The 20,208-nt window shown below is 42.9% G+C and overlaps 1 protein-coding gene across 7 annotated transcripts in view; it reads left to right on the plus strand.

Annotated features, from left to right (window-relative positions):
- The window catches only part of EBF2 (early B-cell factor 2), a 106,672-nt gene that overhangs the window by 20,633 nt on the left and 65,831 nt on the right, over positions 1-20,208 (plus strand). For 6 of the 7 annotated variants that reach the window (XM_018566226.1, XM_018566223.1, XM_018566225.1 and 3 more), the window contains exon 6: positions 944-1,012. The exons of the other annotated variant lie outside the window; for it this stretch is intronic. In XM_018566226.1, the coding sequence (XP_018421728.1) occupies positions 944-1,012 (69 nt within the window). The remainder of the gene's footprint in view (positions 1-943; positions 1,013-20,208) is intronic. 7 annotated transcript variants of the gene reach the window in all.

Here is a 20,208-nt window from a genome sequence, read left to right on the forward strand (position 1 = left end):
AACACATAATTCATTTTATTTTATTTTTTTATTACTGTTATGTTTTCTATGTTTTTTATTTTAAGTTTTGCTATGTGAATGGGAACAAGTAACAAATATAAAGTAGGTGTTATCCCAATTTGGCTGAAAAAGTGGAAATATACTTTAAGGTCGATCTGTCTTGAACTTACAACAGTTCACTATTTAAAGTAACCTGACACACCTTTTTTCTAATTAAATCCCTTTGGAAACACTAAAAGCATATTTCAGTGTTTTGACCTCTCTAAACTGTTTGGTGGTACTGGATTTCCGCACATTGTTTTTTCTTCAATATGTGTTCTGTTTGGTTTTATTATTCTGTGGGATAGAATCTTTACTGGACACTATCAGCACGTCTGCCCTTGTCTGGATATCAAGTAATATTGAACTCTCAAACGTTGTTTTTTTTAATAATACATCCAGATTAAACAAATATAAATTGCCCTGCAAAGGTTTTCTTTACATTTTTGCCCAAACACTTACAATCACCATGTTTGCAAACTCCAAATCTCTCAGCTCGGCTTCCCTGAACTTCCTGTCCAGTACAACATCACAAGGGACAGAGCAGTCTCCAGTTGCCGTCTAACTACTAGCTTGGAGAAGGGAGGAGTGTGGAGCAGGGGAATGGATTGCCCTATTGTGCCTGTGTGTTTGTGGAGACACACACAGCTTACTAGCACACACAAGGGTGGCTCCATAGGACCCTGAAAAGGAAAGGCGCCACCCTAACACAGGATATCAGGGCCAGTGCTCAGGGGACCAGCTGATTCTACAGGAAATTAAACTTTTAAACATCAATGAGCAGCTTCCATTGTAAGTGATTTCATCAGCATTTGAAATAGCTTAAAAACCTTCTGACTTTATTATCACTTTAGTCTCTCTTAGTATCCTGTCGTTCTAAATCTCTTTTGATGTCTTTCCTCAGTCGCTGCTGTGAGAAGAAAAGCTGCGGTAATCGGAATGAGACCCCGTCTGACCCCGTCATCATTGACAGGTAGGAAACCAAAGAGCTTATGGCCAGTTATCAATACCTGCCCAGTGCCTGGCTGAATCTTGTCTGGGAGCGATGTAATGCAGAGCGCTCTGTATACCATAATAAAGCAACTAAGTGAAGGTGTGACCATAAACATCCAACTATATTCCACAAACTCCTTTTTATATGGTTACTTAAGGCTGAATTTGGGGATAAGCAAATATTGTCCTCATAAGCCATGTGTGTTCTTCTAGAATCTTGGTAACCAATGTGTATTTCTTCCAGTCCTCTGCAGTAATCCCATGTGAGACTTGGAGCTTCCTGTAATAAAGGCCGGTCACTGCTACTTTCTCTCCTTGTGCAGGGTGACTGGTCTTGTCTCCACCCCCTCCTGCAATAAAGACCGCTCACTGCTGCTCTCTCTTTGTGCAGGGTGACTGGTCTTGTCTCCGCCCCCTCCTGTAATAAAGACCGGTCACTGCTTCTCTCTCCTTGTGCAGGGTGACTGGTCTTGTCTCCGCCCCCTCCTGTAATAAAGACCGCTCACTGCTGCTCTCTCCTTGTGCAGGGTGACTGGTCTTGTCTCCGCCCCCTCCTGTAATAAAGACCGCTCACTGCTGCTCTTTCCTTGTGCAGGATGCCTGGTCTTGTCTCCGCCCCCTCCTGTAATAAAGACCGCTCACTGCTGCTCTTTCCTTGTGCAGGATGACTGGTCTTGTCGCCGCCCCGTCCTGTAGTGTACTGTAGTGGGTGGAGCCTGCTGAACCCCTCCCGCAGCTCTGCTCCCTGCACAGGCTGTGTGCCTGCTCAACTTTAAGTGTATGTTCGCAGCTTTGAGATGGTCTGATTGCTGTGTTGCATGCTTGCCTAGTTTGAAGCAATGTTCTTATTTACAAACATGTTCATGAATTTCTGAATGCAGACCACATCACAGACACATTTAGTAGACATGTAAATTTTGTTTCGTTCCGAATGGATAATCATACAAATTTTGTTAAATTCGGACGTTCGGATGCATCCGGATTTCCGAATGTGAGCAAGTTCGAATGTGAACAAATCCGAATGGTCTTTTAACAAAAACTCGGATCCGTCGAAACTGGCCAGTCAGATGTATGTTTGTTCTCTGGCTGCTTGGGGTTGCATTACAGGCACGGTCATGTGACTTTGTTCCATAACGAACATTCGAAAGGATCTGAAATCTGAATAACAAAACAAATCAAATTTCGATTCTGAAATCCAAAAAACAAAATAAATAAAAATCCGAATTGATCTGAAATGAAACGAAACGCATTTTTTGCGGGGCTGCACGTCTAACGTTTAGACCTTTTTTTTAGGGAACATGATAAAGGTTTTATGAACTATTTGGGATACACGTATGTCATTTATGTATCATGACTCTGTAAATGTAATAGAAATGTGCTACAATGTTACCATATGGGGTCGGTTGTTGAGTGCCGGCTTGGACGCACAGACGATTGGCCGCACAGATGTGATTCTTCTACGAGCGGTAGAACGGCTATTACATGGTGGATTTTCAAAGCAGCAAAGAAATCTGCCTCCTCTGCCATGATAAATATTCCGTGCTTTTCCCTTTTCCTGGGAGACCTTTAGCTGTCCGCAGCTTGCTCTACATTCCTGTGGCCATCTGCTTCCCTCATTTACACACACACCGCCGCTGCAGCCCGAGTGCCCACCGCTATCATGTTGACCTGTGCAGTGCACCCGCACACACATCGTGGATACACATACACACGTGAACAAACATTACAGGTTACTGGTTACTAAATATCCATCCATTAGAGCAGGGGTGGGCAACTCCGGCCCTCCAGCTGTGCTGTAACTACAAATCGCAACATGCCTCTGCCAGTAACGGTTGGTCTTGCATGGGACTTATAGTTCCACAACAGCTGAAGGGCCGAAGTTGTCCACCCCTGCCTTAGGGATACCCTGAAGTGCCATATGGCTTCTTATAACACAAGCGGTTAGCACTTCAGCCTTGCAGCAATGGGGTCACTGGTTTGGATCTAGGCCATAGTGATATCTGCATTACGTTTGCATGTTTTCTCTGTGCATGGGGGTCCCTTCCAGGTACTCCGGTTTCCTGCCACACTCCAAAGACATGGTGGGATAATTAGCTCCTGTCTAAAACTGACCCTGGTATGTAGTATGTATACATCTAGTATGTAAGTGTGGGTCTAAAAGCCAACATATATGTTACAATCTGATTGTTCAATCAGCTTTAACAAAACTATGTAACGTGAGGACCTACATAATTCATCCGATTACTTTGTATCCAATCAGACAGACCCTTGTACTACATAGTAGGTAGACCTGCAATCAGATTGTAATACGTGTGGTGAGTAGGAATCAGCTCAGTTTTGGACCGAACCCGTTCTGGACCTGAGCTCCTCCGAACCCAGAAAGGACATGGGGCCACCACCCAATCAGCTGAAGGCTGAATCCCCCACCACTGCACATAGACAAAGGGGCGGGATGCTTGTGCTGATGTCATTGACCTTATATGGTCACATGGCCACAGATATAGCCATGCAGCCATATAAGGTCAATTACATCACAGCATCCCGCACCCTTTAGCTATGGGCTGCAACTTATGCCAACATTGTGTTGAGCACCATTTACTTTGAATAGTGTTGGTACTGTTTCCTTTAACACACACACACGCACACACAGTTGTCTTGACTATTGCAACTCCCTCCTCATTGGTCGACCTCTACACAGGCTCCTACCCCTTCAGTCTATTATGAATGCTGCTGCAAGACTCATCCACCTAACCAACCGCTTAGTGTCTGCAACCCCCCTCTTCCGATCCCTGCACTGGCTTCCTATAGCCCAAAGGATAAAATTCAAAATATTAACAACCGCGTACAAAGCCATCCACAACTCTGGCCCCGGATATATCTCCAACCTTGTCTCAAAGTATCACCTTAACCGTCCTCTCCGCTCTTCCAAAGACCTCCTGCTTTCCAGTTCCCTCGTCAACTCCTCCCATGCTCGCCTCCAGGACTTCTCTAGAGTCTTTCCAATCCTCTGGAACTCTTTACATCAAGCTGTCCATCTATCTCCCACTCTGACTGCCTTTAGGCAATCCCTAAAGACTCATCTCTTCAGGGAAGCCTATCCCACCTCGACCTAACCACTGAACCATCACATTCTCAAAGAATTCATCCCCACACAGCTACCTCCTCATGTATCACTGGGCCCTCCCTTTTTGATTGTAAGTCATCATGGGCAGGGCCCTCCTTACCTTCTTGTCTTGAATTGTATTGTGATTGTAATGTCTTCCTTATATTGTAAAGCGCTGCACAAACTGTTGGCACTATAATTATTATCATTATTATACAGGATTTATATAGCACCAACAGTTTGCACAGTGCTTTACAATATAAGGAAGACATTACAATCACAATACAATTCAAGACAAGATGGTAAGGAGGGCCCTGCCCGTGAAAGCTTACAATCTAAGAGGGAGGGGCCAGTGATAAATCCTGTATAATGATAATAATAATAATTATATATATTTATCACATACAAGCAGAATGAAGATATACACTAGCTCAAGTTTCCCCGAAAAATAGGCTCACCACCATATATATAGGCAATTTGTTTTTTACATCCACCATACTCCGGTGTGCTCGGTGTATAGATAAAATACTCCCCAGTTACTCGTCGCTCAGTCTCAGTAATTAGAGCCTGGGAATCGGATGTGAATTTTACCTTACTATAGGCTTCCAGTCTCCTGCGTGTTACCGCTCAAGGCTATTGCTATGTAGTCTGGGCCCCCTCCCTCTCACTACGCTGGGCTCATACATTCCCCAGCCGGCTAGTGAATCTGTGCTAGGAAGTCTGCTTCATCTCTGCTAGGCATTTATGCCGTCGTGCCAAAGCCGTCCCAGCGTGCCTCGTATGACGTGCCGTCATTCTCAGCAGGGCCGGTGCAAGACATGCTGGTCCAGTCCATCCGTTGCTCCGCCTCCTGCAGCCCTCGCACCTGTCCTTCACGGCTGAGCTGCCAGGGGAACCAGGGGCGGGGCGACTTACGTCACTCAATGACGTACCCAAGGAGAGTGTCACTGAGTCTCTGAGACGTGACTGCAGAGGTCAGCGCCGCGGCGGCCGGCGACTCGTCTTTCAGATGCCGTCCGCCCGCAGCGGCAGCCCGCTGCCCACACACTGAGTCTGGTCTCGATTGGGCGACTTTTCCGCCCTGTTCCCTGGCGCCGTAAGGCAAGTGCCTATCTTGCCTTGCGCTAGCGCCGGCCCTGATTGTCAGGGCTGGGGTAGAGTTCATCTGCCTGTTCATTCAAGAGGTGTTATGTTGAGAAAATTCTTATACAATTCATTATTATTATATAGGATTTATATAGCACCAACAGTTTGCGCAGCGCTTTACTATATAAGGAATACAATACACTACAGTACTATTCAATACAAGATGGTTAGGAGGGCCCTGACCCTTACAATGTATCTATAATGTAACGCAGGGCCCTCTGAATGCAACTCGGATCCAGGAACATAATAACACTCTTAGAATAGATCTATGTGTCACCTGCTCTACGGTTTAGGTCAGGGGTAGGCAAGCTTGGCACTCCAGCTGTGGGGAAACTACAAATCCCACTATGCATCTGCCTCTGGTAGTCATGCCAGTGGCTGTCACAGTCTTGCAATGTCTCACGGGAGTTCACTAACAGCTGGAGTGCCGAGGTTGCCTTCCCCTGTATTAGGTCATTCATATTCCTGACTGCTGCCATGGGGATCTCCATGCAACAGCCTTTCTATGGGATTTAATTTTGTGTTAGTAATTGCATGTAAACTGTGCATAGCCATTAGCAAAACTTCATCACATTTCTTTTTTTTTTTTTTACAGTAAAGGCTCCAGGGATGTCATCTTTATCTTTATTTCAAAAATTAGTGAGTCCCTGATTTGGAACAAGCATGCAGTTTGAAAGTTCCAACTTCTGCTGGAAGTCACTGACTCATTGTGATAATTTACTAAAGGCAAATAGGCTGTGCCTGGGAATTTTCCCTTAGCTTGGTGAATTCGGTGAAAATTCACTTTGCAAAGAATTGCCAATCACATGCAAGGAAAATAGAAAACCAAAAACAACGTATTTTTGCTTGCACATGATTGGATGATGGCCATCAGCAGGGCTTCACCTCATTCACTAAGCTAAAGGGAAACTCCCTTGCAAAGTGAGCAGCCTGTTTGCCTTAAATCAGCCCTTTGTGCTCATTTACAAAAGGAGTTGAGTACATTTTACTTGAATTATCCAATCATGTGAAAAGCGTTTGCACACAATCGAGTATTCAAAGTATCCAGAAACGAGATTTTTACATGATTGGATCAGTGGGGAAGCTATAAATTCTGTCACCCAGGGCAAAGGCTGAGCATTGCCCCCCCCTTCCCCATGGAGAGGTTTCCCATCCACAAACCCAGTGGCACCCCTCCTAAAGCAGCACCCAGGGTACATTATGGGTGATGCCGTCAGGGCCACACACAGTCTGAAATTTGAGCAATGTACAGCCAGCATAAGGGCTTGTTCACACCAGCCCTGTTGGGTTGCATTGGTCAGCGTTGCCCAACTCATAGACAGGACCAGAGGCATCACAAGGGGGGTGCAGGGGTTGCGGCCCGCATCCGGGTGACACCATTGGAGGGGTGACACCAAAATGACTGACAGTCATTTTGGTGTCACCCCCTCTGAAAAGTCTGGCACTTGGTCATGAACCGAGAGCCTGACAGTTGCAGGAGAGAGAGGAGGGGACCCGGCGGCATACCCTATCCCACTGGGTAAACGTCCCCTCCTCTCTCTGCGGGCGTCCATCACCAAGATGGCCGCTGACAGGTATCAAAAAGATGACCGCGCATGCGTGATGACGTCACGGCGGGGTGTCACCCGGTATCCGCTCTCCGGGTGACACCCGGCTTCGGGACGCCCCTGGACAGGACAATTTGCCTCACATCCTGTTATTTTAGTTTGCATTAAAAAAGCTGGACTGGTTGCATTTTGTGACATTTCAATAAAGTTAAAAAAAAAGTAACAAAGCATTGCACCGGCCCTACCCAACCCACACCAGCCTAATGCACACTTAGCATAATGCACGCTGGCTGGTATAAAAGGTTTGCAAAAATCACACAGCCTTATAGAGAACGGTTATATAAACTAATAGCAGTTTATTGTTCAATGTCTATGAAACCAGAAATCAGTCATATAACAAACTGTGTGAACGATACTCTAAATCATGTCATCGGCGGAAATGTTATTAACTTTTCTTAAATGCTATATTGTTACAATTGTGGGGAACACGTTCCAGAGCTCTTTCCACGAGTCCCAAGACATCTGTTACTTATTACTACAGTAAAAGCCTTTAGTGAAAGACAGTGATAGCTCGCAGGGAGACACCAATAAAGGATCCATTATGTTTGTTTTCTTTAAAGAGCCATCCTAATTTACCACCCTTCACTAATGGGGTGGACATGGCGACCTGCGTCTTATGCACACTTTCCCTGAGCCGACAGGATGTGGACTATATGTGTCCATGGAAGGGTTGAGTTGGCCCCCAGCCATGATGAGATATATCCTTTCTTTGTAAAGTCTACACGGTAGGAAGGACAGATGGAGTTGGATGCTAAGGGCAACATGGACAGATTATTGATTGTTGGTTTATTGATCAGGCTGTGAGGCAATCATCTATGTGTGTATGTGTATTCATTTCAGTAATCTCCTAAGTGATCAGGGCAGGATCACACGGTGCCGGGTTATATCTAATGTCCGGTGATCCCCTGGCTGTATATTATCAGGACGTGATCATACAGTGATGGGTTATATCTAATGTCCGGTGATCCCCTGACTGTATATTATCAGGATGGGATCACACGGTGCCGGGTTATATCTAATGTCCGGTGCTCCCATGACTGTATATTATCAGGACAGGATCATACGGTGCCGGGTTATATCTAATGTCCGGTGATCCCCTGGCTGTATATTATCAGGACGTGATCATACAGTGATGGGTTATATCTAATGTCCGGTGATCCCCTGACTGTATATTATCAGGATGGGATCACACGGTGCCGGGTTATATCTAATGTCCTATGATGATCCCCTGACTGTATATTATCAGGGCAGGATCACAAGGTGCCGGGTTATATCTAATGTCCGGTGCTCCCATGACTGTATATTATCAGGACAGGATCATACGGTGCCGGGTTATATCTAATGTCCGGTGATCTGCTGACTGTATATTATCAGGACGTGATCATACGGTGCCGGGTTATATGTAATGTCCGGTGATCTGCTGACTGTATATTATCAGGACAGGATCATACGGTGCCGGGTTATATCTAATGTCCGGTGCTCCACTGACTGTATATTATCAGGACAGGATCATACGGTGCCGGGTTATATCTAATGTCCGGTGATCTGCTGACTGTATATTATCAGGACGTGATCATACGGTGCCGGGTTATATCTAATGTCCGGTGATCCCCTGACTGTATATTATCAGGACAGGATCATGCGGTGCCGTGGTTATATCTAATGTCCGGTGATCTGCTGACTGTATATTATCAGGACGGGATCATTCGGTGCTGGGTTATATCTAATATCCTTTGATCCCCTGACTATATTATCAGGACGGGATCACTCGGTGCCGGGTTATATCTAATATCCGGTGATCCCCTGACTATATATTATCAGGACGGGATCACACAATGCCGGGTTATATCTAATGTCCGGTGATCCCCTGACTGTATATTATCAGGACGGGATCACACGGTGCCGGGTTATATCTAATATCCGGTGATCCCCTGGCTGTATATTATCAGGACGGGATCACACGGTGCGGGATTATATCTAATATCCGGTGATCCCCTGGCTGTATATTATCAGGACAGGATCACACAGTGAGGGGTTATATCTAATGTCCGGTGATCTCCTGACTGTAGACAATAGGTGCAGGATCACACAGCCCTGGCTCGTTCTCTGTGCATACACCTCAGGCTTACACATATTTATAAATAGAATAATGTGTGTACTTTGTACTTAGCTTGTTTTATGACATCAGCCATGCAGCAATAACTGGAGGAATCAATCACTTGTGCAGCGCAGGTACAGCTGTTAATTACCCACTTGAAACGTATTGTGCTGTATGAGTAGCTTGAAATATTTCTGTGTTAACCTTTACATGACCAATAACAAATGAACTGCCATTATCTGCGCCGAAAATGAGCTGTAAACCTCTTCCATGCGAGCACATCCACAGGCAGTGGGAAGGAAAGTGCCGACTCCATGTCTTTGTAATGCTTGATGGGTGCCTGTGGTTAAGTAGAAAGAAAAAAATATATATATACTGTATATACAAACACACACATGTTGATTTATTTCACAGGTGCGAATTAGGGATGAGCTCCAGTTCAAATCAAACCTGCTCCAAACCTGATCTCCTTAGAACCTGGAAGTGCCATAGGGCCACCCACCTAATCAGCTGTCGGCTGGGGCATTCCCCACCCTGCAGCTGCACATAAGTAAAGGGGCAGGTTGCTTGTGCTGTTGTCACTGACCTTATATGGCCATATGACCATAGTAGGTCAATGTCATTGACCAAATATAGCCATGTGGCCATATAAAGTCAATGATATTGCAACATCCCGTCCCATTGCATGCATGTAGATGCAGGTGGGGATGCAGTCTCTATCGGAAACAATCACTGTTCGGCAGTGCCATTGAATTCGGGCAGCCACGGGTGTCATAGCTGCCTGAATACAATTATTATTACTATACAGGATTTATAAAGCGCCAACAGTTTGCGCAGCCCTGTACAATATAAGGAAGACATTACAATCACAATGCAATTCAAGACAAGATGGTAAGGAGAGCCCTGCCCATGAGGGCTTACAATCTAAAAGGGAGGGGCAAGTGATACACGAGGAGGTAGCTGTGTGGGGATGAATTGTTTGAGAATGTGATGGTTCAGTGGTTAGTTTGAAGCTTCCCTGAAGAGATTAATTTAGCGTATAATACTGTTCCAGGTTGAAAAAAGGGCATGGCCAATTTGAGGAACAATCACATCCTGGGCCTGCTGTGCCTAATTGTCAATCCGGCCATGGCTTTAGGACAGTTGTTAAAGATAGGTTGAGCCACTCCAGTATTTGACAGGATCTGTGAATGCTGAAACTAAAAGTCCCATCAGCCACCGCAGTAGTTCTCAAAGTATGGTGCTGTATGGTGATGTCCAATCGTTCTTCCTTCAGTCCATGATACTGAATGTCCGTACCTCGTTACGGACATGGACTGGAGGGAGAATCTGCAGGAGCCAGATCGTTGCACCCCGGATCAAGTTTGCAATGCTTTACTGTCTTCTATGCAAAAAAAAAAAGGAAGAAGTGCGCATTTTTCTCAAAAAGTGAACTTTACCTTCGACAAAGATACCTACGTGGCCATATCTACTGTCAGGAGCAATGCTTCTTTTAATACTGCTGTTTGTTTGTGAAGCCTCAGCATATGTTACTGAAGATGGGCGTTATGGATGGCTGGGGAATAATTCAGGGCTGAGCAGGCGAGTCTTTCGCGTTACTGGAAAAGCAGGAGATCGTAGCTTGGCGATTCTCAGCGAAAGCAGCGGTGTAATAATAGATCAGCTTCATGTTTGATGAGAATGTTGTGTTATTCCGTTTACTAATGAGGCACAGAGGATCTCCAGTATTACACACTGACGTACACAGACAAGCGGCGCAGGCTCTCATACGTTGGCTGGTACTGTAATAAAATATCGTTGTACACAGAGAACACCTCATTACACAGACCAGTAACCTAACACAGCCGGCCGTCTTATTAAGCAATAAGGAATATCCAGGGACCCCGCATTGCATTTCTGCAATCTGATACCTTCGGCATGGCTCTGAGTTTGCACTCTTCCTTCTCTCGTACCAACATTCCTGGCACATATTCAGCTCCTTATGAAGAGTTTGCAGATCAGTTAATTGATGGCCTTCATGTGTCCAATCGCTTAACCACAACACTTAAAGTAAATGTAGAACCAATTACTACAATCTTATATAAACGTAACATGTCAACGTTATTTCAAAAGTCTTTTCAATATCTTTAAATATGTTTATTTCATTAAAAATAATACCCGATGATCGCACCATGAAAGGTCCTTTTTCGGGTACTTCCTGTTACAGGCGGACAGCGCAATGTCCCTATTAGACATGTGCGATTCGTTTCATTCCGAATCGAAATTCGGACGAATTTTCGGAAATTCGGACATTCGGATGTATCCGAATTCCGAATTACAGACATAACGAATGCAAACGAATCCGAATTTCCATTTCCGAAATTCGGTAGCGTTCGTACGAACGTTCGTTTCGTTTTCTGTTCTTATTCGTTTCTTATTCGTTTCTTATTCGTTTAGTTCATTGGAGCAAAGTGACATTAGAGAAGGAGAAAAATATTTTTTCCCCCTCAAATGTCACTTTTGCTGCGAACGAACGAAACGAATAAGAAACGAATAAGAACAGAAAACGAAACGAACGTTCGTACGAACGCTACCGAATTTCGTCCGAATCCGAATTCCGAATCCGAATTGACTTTCACACCCGAATCCTAAAAAACGAAATAACACAAATCCGAATTTAAAACGAAACGAAACTAAACAAATTTTTTGGCAGTGCACATGTCTAGTCCCTATCTCCCGATTATGGTCATGCGTTGTCACCCTGTCGCATGGGAGTCCAATGAGGACAACACACTTTGCACAGGCACAGTTACTTTAAAGGAAACCTTTCCAAATGTTGTTCATGGTTTCAAAGAGGCTTTAGGAGATCTGACGACTAATTTTCGTTACGGCAACATGGGAGCCATATACGGTATATACATATAATACTAAAGCTGACGGCTTCCAGACCCAAATGGCATTCGGGATCTGAATTTGCAAATTGCATTCGGGTTCTCCCGAATGCCATTCGGGTCTGGGAGCTTTATATATATCTATTGCTAAAGCTGAGGCTCTCGGAATGGTATTCGGGTCTAGGAGATTCAGCTTTAGTATTAATATCTGTATATGATTTTCTGTGGTATTTGCAACGGATATTCGTAAACTCATCTGAAACTAATGAAAATTCAGATTTTGTCTGAATCCAAAACCCAAACCGAATTGAATTTCGGATCCGAATCCTGAAATAACAAACTAACCGAGCCAAATTTTTCCGCAGCTTACATGTCTATTTTATATTGAACAAAAGTGCCACTTGTTTATGATATTTATGATATATAGTACTTTAGCTTTAGCAAACAATGTCATCCAGTAAGGGTTTACATCTACTTACTAACATGTAAGTTGGCAGAAAACTAAAAACAAAATTACTATCTTGTATCTTGGCTGTGAAGGTTCTAATTTATCGAGGCCATGTTATAGCTAGTATTATGTAGCCACATTCAACTGGACTTGTTCTGTAATGTTAAAGACATTTTGTACCTTCTCCCAAGCCACTTCTTCAGTCCAATGAATGCCAAGAATTTGCCCCAACATTTATATTCACACAGGGAGCCCCTCAATCCAATCACCAGGGAAAAGGTAGTTGTTGATTGTCTATAAACAGGATGGAGGTGGGAAAGTTGTGGATCCACCTTGTTCTAGTTACATAATCCCATCCTTGGTGTCATAATCTGCCTTTCCATGATGACTGGATTAAGGTGTTGGTGCTACCTGTGTGGATATAAATTTGGAGCTGAGATATCTTACTGACACTCGATAGATCTTAAGAGGTTTGGATAAGCTACGAAAGGTCTTCAACATTACAGAACTAGTCCAGTTGAATGTGACTAACTACTACCAGCTATATTATTTCTTCCTCTCATTATTATTTCTGTTGTTAATATAACCAAATGTATCAAGTCAGAGTAATCTACTTAATGTGTTAGAGAACATGGGGGACTAAAAATAACCATGCAATATATTGCTTTATCTACAAAAAGCTTTGGTTACATTTTATTTAATGTTAGCTGGCTGCAGCTCATCTCATCCATCTTCTCGCTGTCTTATTGGCATATTTATGTAGTACAAACTAACATTATTTTCTAGTAGGTAGATAATGGTCTTGATTAATGGAAGTGCTCCTGTGGGCCATGGTTTCTAGCTGAGAATTCCAGGCTCTTGCTCGATGGACATTAGGAAAATCTTGAGCATGTCCCAAGGGAAGGACCTTCAAGACCTCTAAGACCTTGGCTTTTTTTTCTGAAGGAGGGGCGGAGGTGTCATCTACTTGGAAGGTGTTGGGGGTCGATGGAATGGGGTGGAAGCATGAAGGATCATGAGTGTGGTGGTCTTGAAGCTGACCCCGTTGACCTGGTTCTTTGTTGGCTATTCCCAGGAGTGGCCCTTGTGTCGGTTCGGAGAGGTGTTTAACTTGATGTTTATGATCTGTGCTTCTAGGACTGTAAAAATCAATGGGAGCGGGTCATTCTGGAGAAATAAATAAAACACCTGGAATAATGTGCAGGTCGGGTCTTTTGCTTATGACTTTTGAAGTTGAGAAATCAATTAGTTAAAACAGAAGATGCAGAACTTTGTTCAGTCCTCGGTGAGTCCACTAAAAAAAAAAAAAAGATGATTTTATATTAGAAAAAATATTGTATGATCAAATACTAGTCAAACTACTTTCTATATAGGAGCTGCTTGACACTAGCTTTTAATAAAGGGCATGTACATAAGTAATTCTAAAACACTGGCGTTTATATTTCTACAATATAAAGCAGAGAAAAGCCCTTATTCCACTGAAAACTACTCTATTGTGTAACTTTCAAATAGTTAGATTTTTAGAGAGAACCTTTCCTTAGAACATAGACCTGGTCTAATCAGACTTTAAAGAGGACCTGTCACTTATAAGAAAAACACTTGCTTATATACAGCACGAGCAGAGACTGTTCACTTAGAAAGGTGAATGTGCACTGACTTTAAGGTACAGTAAATAAGGTAAAGACGTTCACTTGAATCATCCAATTATGTGTAAGAAACATTTTTCTTGCACATAATAATAATAATAATAAAAAACTACACTTATAGGACCCAAGACACTCAGAGGACTCAAGGCACTCATAGAACTCAAGGCACTTTTAGGAATCAAGACACTTTTAGGAGTCAAGACACTTATAGGACTCAAGGCACTCATTGGACTCAAGGCACTTTTATGACTCAAGGCACTCATAGAACTCAAGGCACTTTTAGGAGTCAAGGCACTTACACGACTCAAGGCACTCTAGAACTCAAGACACTTATAGGACTCAAGGCACTTATATGAATCAAGGCACTCATAGGACTCAAGGCACTTATATGACTCAAGGCTCTCATTGGACTCAAGGCACTTATAAGACTCAAGGCACCCATAGGACTCGAGGCACTTATATGACTCAAGGCACTTATAGGACCCAAGGCACTCATAGAACTCAAGGCACTTATAGGTCTCAAGGCACTTATAGGACTCAAGGCACTTAAAGGACTCAAGGCACTCATAGGACTCAAGGCACCCATAGAACTCAAGGCACCTATAGGACTCAAGGAACCCATAGGACGCAAGGCAAATTGCCTTATCTATGCATTGGGACTGCGTTTGGCTAGACTGCCAAATTAGTTTATCCCTAATCTTTACATACCATTATTTTTAGGGACATTATCACTGGGTCTCTGTGCTTTGAGTGCAATTCGGGGAGATCATGGCTGGTAAAAGGGTGCTGTTCACAGCTTCCTGTAAACAGAAGCTGTGGTAACACCCACGTGTGATGCTAAGCCTCCATGATTAAAAGAACTTCAATCAAATTAATGAATGGGGTGGGCTGGGGACAGTTAGGCCGAATGTCCTCCAGCCAGGATTTGAGGCGGGCTCTACCTGAATTGCTTCAGCTTTTAATGCACATTGTGACTAGCGCACAGTGTGCAGGGAAATCAGAATAAGTAATTTGAATTCAGGAGAGGAACCTGTACTAATGTGCAAGATGAAAAGCTAGGCTGGAAGAGTCAAATACGTTATCCACTGGCAAATGCAGAAACAAATAACTGAAGTGACACCATTTATCGGCTTACCTTCATTGTATGCCCAGTTCAAAGAACCACTGTGTTGTATTTGTCTTTGGTTTACTGTTCTGAGAAAAAAGAGGACCTGTTTTGGATAAATACCTTATAGACCTCCCTGTTCTTTTTTTAATCTGTAACTGCCTATGGTACTAAAAATCCAAAAACGAGTTGGTCTTGAGACTGCTCCGAGTCCACAGACTGCTGCTAGAACCCACAGATCAGTAAATGCTTGGCCCCCTCCAAAACAGAACAGGCCCCAAACAGTGTACTAGGTGTACGGAACACATTTCCTATGTGGTATATTTGTGAATTCATCACTGGTTTTATTCTTATTCTTTATGATACTAGAATAACGAGGTGTGTTATTTTTAGAAGTAATATTTTTGGAATATTTTGGATATTGAGAGTTTCCGTTTTAGGTATCCTCCCCGAGAAGTGAGGGTAGAGTAGTGAAATAATATTTCCATAAGTAAGACTGGTTCTGGGATGAGCAGTGCTGTATAATGTACAGAGTGGGCTTAGAGACGGGAGTATATTAGAGCAGCGAGGAGGGCGATAAGTGCAGGGGAGAGTTGTTAGCTGCGGAAAGTGGTCTCCACGTGTCCTGCGGGGATCTCTTTCTGCATTGACCCGCTGACCCCAGCTCTGCTGAGTGTGGTAAATGGGGAATCCCTGAGGACCTCAAAATAAGCAAAGAACTTCCCAGAAAGCGATGTGGAGTAACTCTCTCCTCCCCAGCCTGCCGCTTATGTTTCTGCAAATGTCCTTGGGTGAATGGAATGATGGAGCTCGTGTAAAATTAGCCATAGTAATTTTCAGATGATTAACATATAAAAACGTTTTGTCCCTAATTTGGGTAGGCACATCGCTGAAATTTGATAATCAAAAGGCTTTTGGGTTGACGGAAATCTGCAGCATAAATTACAAAGATCTTCTGGTGTGTTGGAATTTTTTCGTCTTTCAAGTAACGGACTTTGAAACCAACAAACCCATCTGTTTACTGCACAGGCATCACTACGGATAACTTGGCCATGAGGGGGCACAGAATGACAAGGTCTGGTGAAAAGATTTTTCAGCATGCTTTGCCGCTAGTCAACAATAAGGTCGCATTCACATGGGCATTGAAAGAAAAGCTTTTTAAAATGCTTGTGAAATGCTTATAGCATTAGTGTGCTTTTCTGATGCCATTTCAATCTGTTTATGAGGCATTTTAAAAGCTTTGTCTTAAAGTGACAGTAAACTCAGGAGTTAACCCTTAAAAATGCATTCAAGTACCTCAAGGCTCAATTGACATATGGCGTTTGCGTTTTCCATGCGGCTTTTCGTGCGGGAAAACCGCAGACATTTGAACATACACGCGGATTCCACGTGTTTGCAGCTATAGAAATAGCCTCAAACTTGTGGAATCCGTCCCAAAAATCAAAATTACGTTTTTTTTTTGCGGTACGCGCATTTTCGCACCATTGGAATGCATTGTTTTATATGTTTCTGCACACACGAAAACACGCAGAAAACTGCTAGTGTGTGAATGGAGCATTACTATTTACAAAAATGTATCTTATTTAGGGATTCAGATACCAGTTCAGATACCAGTGCGGATACTTGGCATTTTCACGAGAACCACATGTTTTAAGAATATCTTGTGAAAAGAATGTCTACAGCACATTTGGGGCACACATCTGAAAATAAAATTTGATTTTCAATGTGTACACCCTTATGTTAGAGAAACTTGGCTTTGCAAAGCATTTGGGGAAGCTTCAATAATTCAAAGCCAAGTTCTGTTCTTCACACCCATGTGAATGAAGCATAACTGTCATAGCAGTAAACCATATAGTGTAATTGTTGCTGTAATATGTAATGCTGTTATTCATTCCAACTCTTCATACTGAGTACATATGCTACATATAACATTTATAATAGACAATCAAAATATGAGGGGCAGCCTTAACATTTGTGCAGATTGTGCAGCTGCACAAGGACCCACTTGCAGTCAGGGTTCTATTTATACTATAGCTAGGTAGAACAGGGACCTCCTGCTGCCATAAAGACCTGGACACCACTGACTTTCAAGGCAGGTTAGTGGAAGTCATTCTTAATAATGATTGTATTACTCTTCTGGCCTGCAAAATCCATTGGTGTCAGGTATAAATTACCTCCTCATTCCCTGCTGGACCATCACTGAGACATACAGAATACTTTCCCCATTTCGTCTTGATTCCATTTAGAAGTGAAGGGGATGTTTGTATTGTGGCCACATTTTTATGGGTGCATCAAAAACTGCTCTTCATATCTTTCTGTCTATCTATCTATCTATCTATCTATCTATCTATCTATCTATCTATCTATCTATCCACAGAGAATAAGTATTTAAACTTGGACAGCAGTTGAATGGGCAGCCCCTATTCTAGCACAGGGGCCCTGTTGACTTTGACCACCACTCATTGCTATTTTTCTGGTTTCTGCAGTTTTAGTTGGTACACTGTTTTTTTTAAAGGCAACATCCACCCTAGTGATATTTCAGTATTATGTTGACCTAACAGAGTGATCTAAAGCCTCTTGCCTCAAATTAAGACATTTATTGTTCGAGTACGAGGCTCTCACCCCAATGAACCCCAACATGATCTTTAGGCAGAGCAGGGCCATAATCCCCTTTTCCCACACTAGGAATGCTCCTGCTTACCTATCCCTTGCCCCCGTATGGGTTATATATCATTGCTGCTATTCAAACGTTGGTATTTTCATAAGTGGACCCACCAGGATTTTTTAAGCCATTCTTTTTCATGCCAGTTTCATGTATTGTTTATCTAGGAGCAATGTTACATAATAAAGAGTATATGTTTTACAAATGAAGACCACCTCATTTTCCTAACTTCGTTATGTTTCTCCTTGTCATTCTCTTCTCTTCCATGTCCCCTCTCCTCCCCCTTCTCTTCACCCCCCCAGTTTATCTAGGAGCAATGTTACATAATAAAGAGTATATGTTTTACAAATGAAGACCACCTCATTTTCCTAACTTCGTTATGTTTCTCCTTGTCATTCTCTTCTCTTCCATGTCCCCTCTCCTCCCCCTTCTCTTCACCCCCCCAAGAATTTTTGGTGCACCTCCTTCTTTCTTAATTAGCCGAGGGCTCGACGGAGTCTGTGAAAAGTCTTTCTTAAACACTCTGGAGCTGTGATAACATTTATGCCGCACAATTAGAAACAGCAAATAAGATCTTTGGCTTCTTTCATGTTCAGAGTGGCCCTGTTTGTATCAGTGTGTATTTAAATTTCCCTCAAGTCTTAGGACGTGCCACTAATTAGGGGAAGCTTGCCTACTGATCCCCCATCCCTGATGACAGAGAGGACTTCAAATCTTTACTCTGGATGAATGTCATTCTGGTGGCTTTCATGTTTGGAAACCACATCCAGGCCTAGTTCTCTCTCTTCCTTGAAGCCCTTGTGGGTTGATGTCTAGGCCTGAGGGGTAAGAGATAGCAGCAACAAACAGATTTACAGTATATGTTTACCTTCTTTTCTTTGGATTTGCTTTATCTGGCCATCTCTTCTCAAAGAGAGTGGTTGACAAGGTGGAAAAGGGGGCCCTTGGTCACTTTTATTTTGGCAAAAAAGGTCCACTAATGAGCAGGCACCCTTTAGTGTTTTACATACTTGGGCTATATATTATACCAAAGGAAAGAGTGGTTATTATACAAATCCAGCTCCCCTCATGCTGTACATGAGCAAGGACTTGATGGGACTGGCAACCCTGAAGTACACTTCTCCTAGTAAGTGAACACTTTACTGTAGCCTAAGTTACACTAGAGAAGGAAATTCACAATGGTTTAGCATCCTTCTTGAGTCCACAACCAACTAGTTTCCCAACACAATGTTTGTAATTATGGCTGAGGGGAGCTCCAAACAACTAGAAGAAGTAATAAGATCATCAGCACACCAAGGTCCACTTTATCGATCCATCTTTTATTGATGTTCAGATAAACATGGTGTCACAAGCAATTTCAATGTTTCAGAACTAGATGCGGTCCCTTTATCATAAAAGATGGATCGATGAAGTGGACCTTGGTGTGCTGGTGACCTTATTACTTCTTTTTTTACAAAAGTGTCTTTTACTAAAAGTCATTTATGACTTTTTTTTACATGTTTGCTTCCTTTCCCATGGTGGCCATTCAGGTTTGTAGATTCTCCTTCCATCCGTGTGAAAGACAGTGACATTAACATCCTTTTTAAGAGAATAAAGCCATAGACATTAGATGGCACTCAGCTCAACAGAAAGTTTTCATATATATGGAGAACCCATGGGCACCTTAAACCATCATTTAAATGATTTGGGCAAGATAGAAAACCTGTCCAGTCACTATTGTTCCCAATGAAATAAATCAGTGCTGGAATGTCCCTGCCTCCAGTCACGTGCCATAAACATGAATGCTCTGGTGAGCCAAGCATTCGTGTCTATGTGACGTCACATAATACTAGTGCCTGAAGGTGTTCGGATTGCACCTCGACTTCTGAATATCCTTTTTTGTCTATATGCACCTTAACTGCTGTGAGAAAATAAATTTTCAGGACATTCTACATACAGAGTATATTGTTTTCAGTGAATGTCTGTGGACAGAATCTAGTCCATTGGCTTGCATTGAGCTAAAAGGTACAGTAAAGCGCCATACCTTCTATGCAGGAAGTGCAACTTGTATATGTAGTGAACAAAATATTGATACCCCCACTTAAGAATATAATTCAACTATAATGGAAATGGTGGCATTAAAATGGTTAGTCACAATTGGCATATGGTGCCTATGATTATTCCCCATAGACATAGGAACTTATAATTTTCTTAGATTCAGTAGGGCTTAATGTTAACACAATCAGATTAGGGCCATCCAAGCAGCCATCCTGGCCTGTAAACGTGGAGGTTCTGTTGATTCACAGATCATTCACTGCAACCAGCTCAGTTTGAAGCAAGTGGGAAGGGAAAGTGAGAAAGGTAATTAAACTTAACTATGAAGATGAAGGATACACAACAAATATGCAGCAGGCAGAAAATGTGGTAAAGGTGGACTTGTGCTTTAAAATATTAAAGCGAGTTGGTAATCTTTACAACTATCACATTCTTATTTATAAATATCTAAAACAGT

Source organism: Nanorana parkeri, unplaced genomic scaffold, assembly GCF_000935625.1.
Source record: "Nanorana parkeri isolate BGI_ZX_2015 unplaced genomic scaffold, ASM93562v1 scaffold926, whole genome shotgun sequence".
Lineage (NCBI taxonomy): Eukaryota > Metazoa > Chordata > Amphibia > Anura > Dicroglossidae > Nanorana > Nanorana parkeri.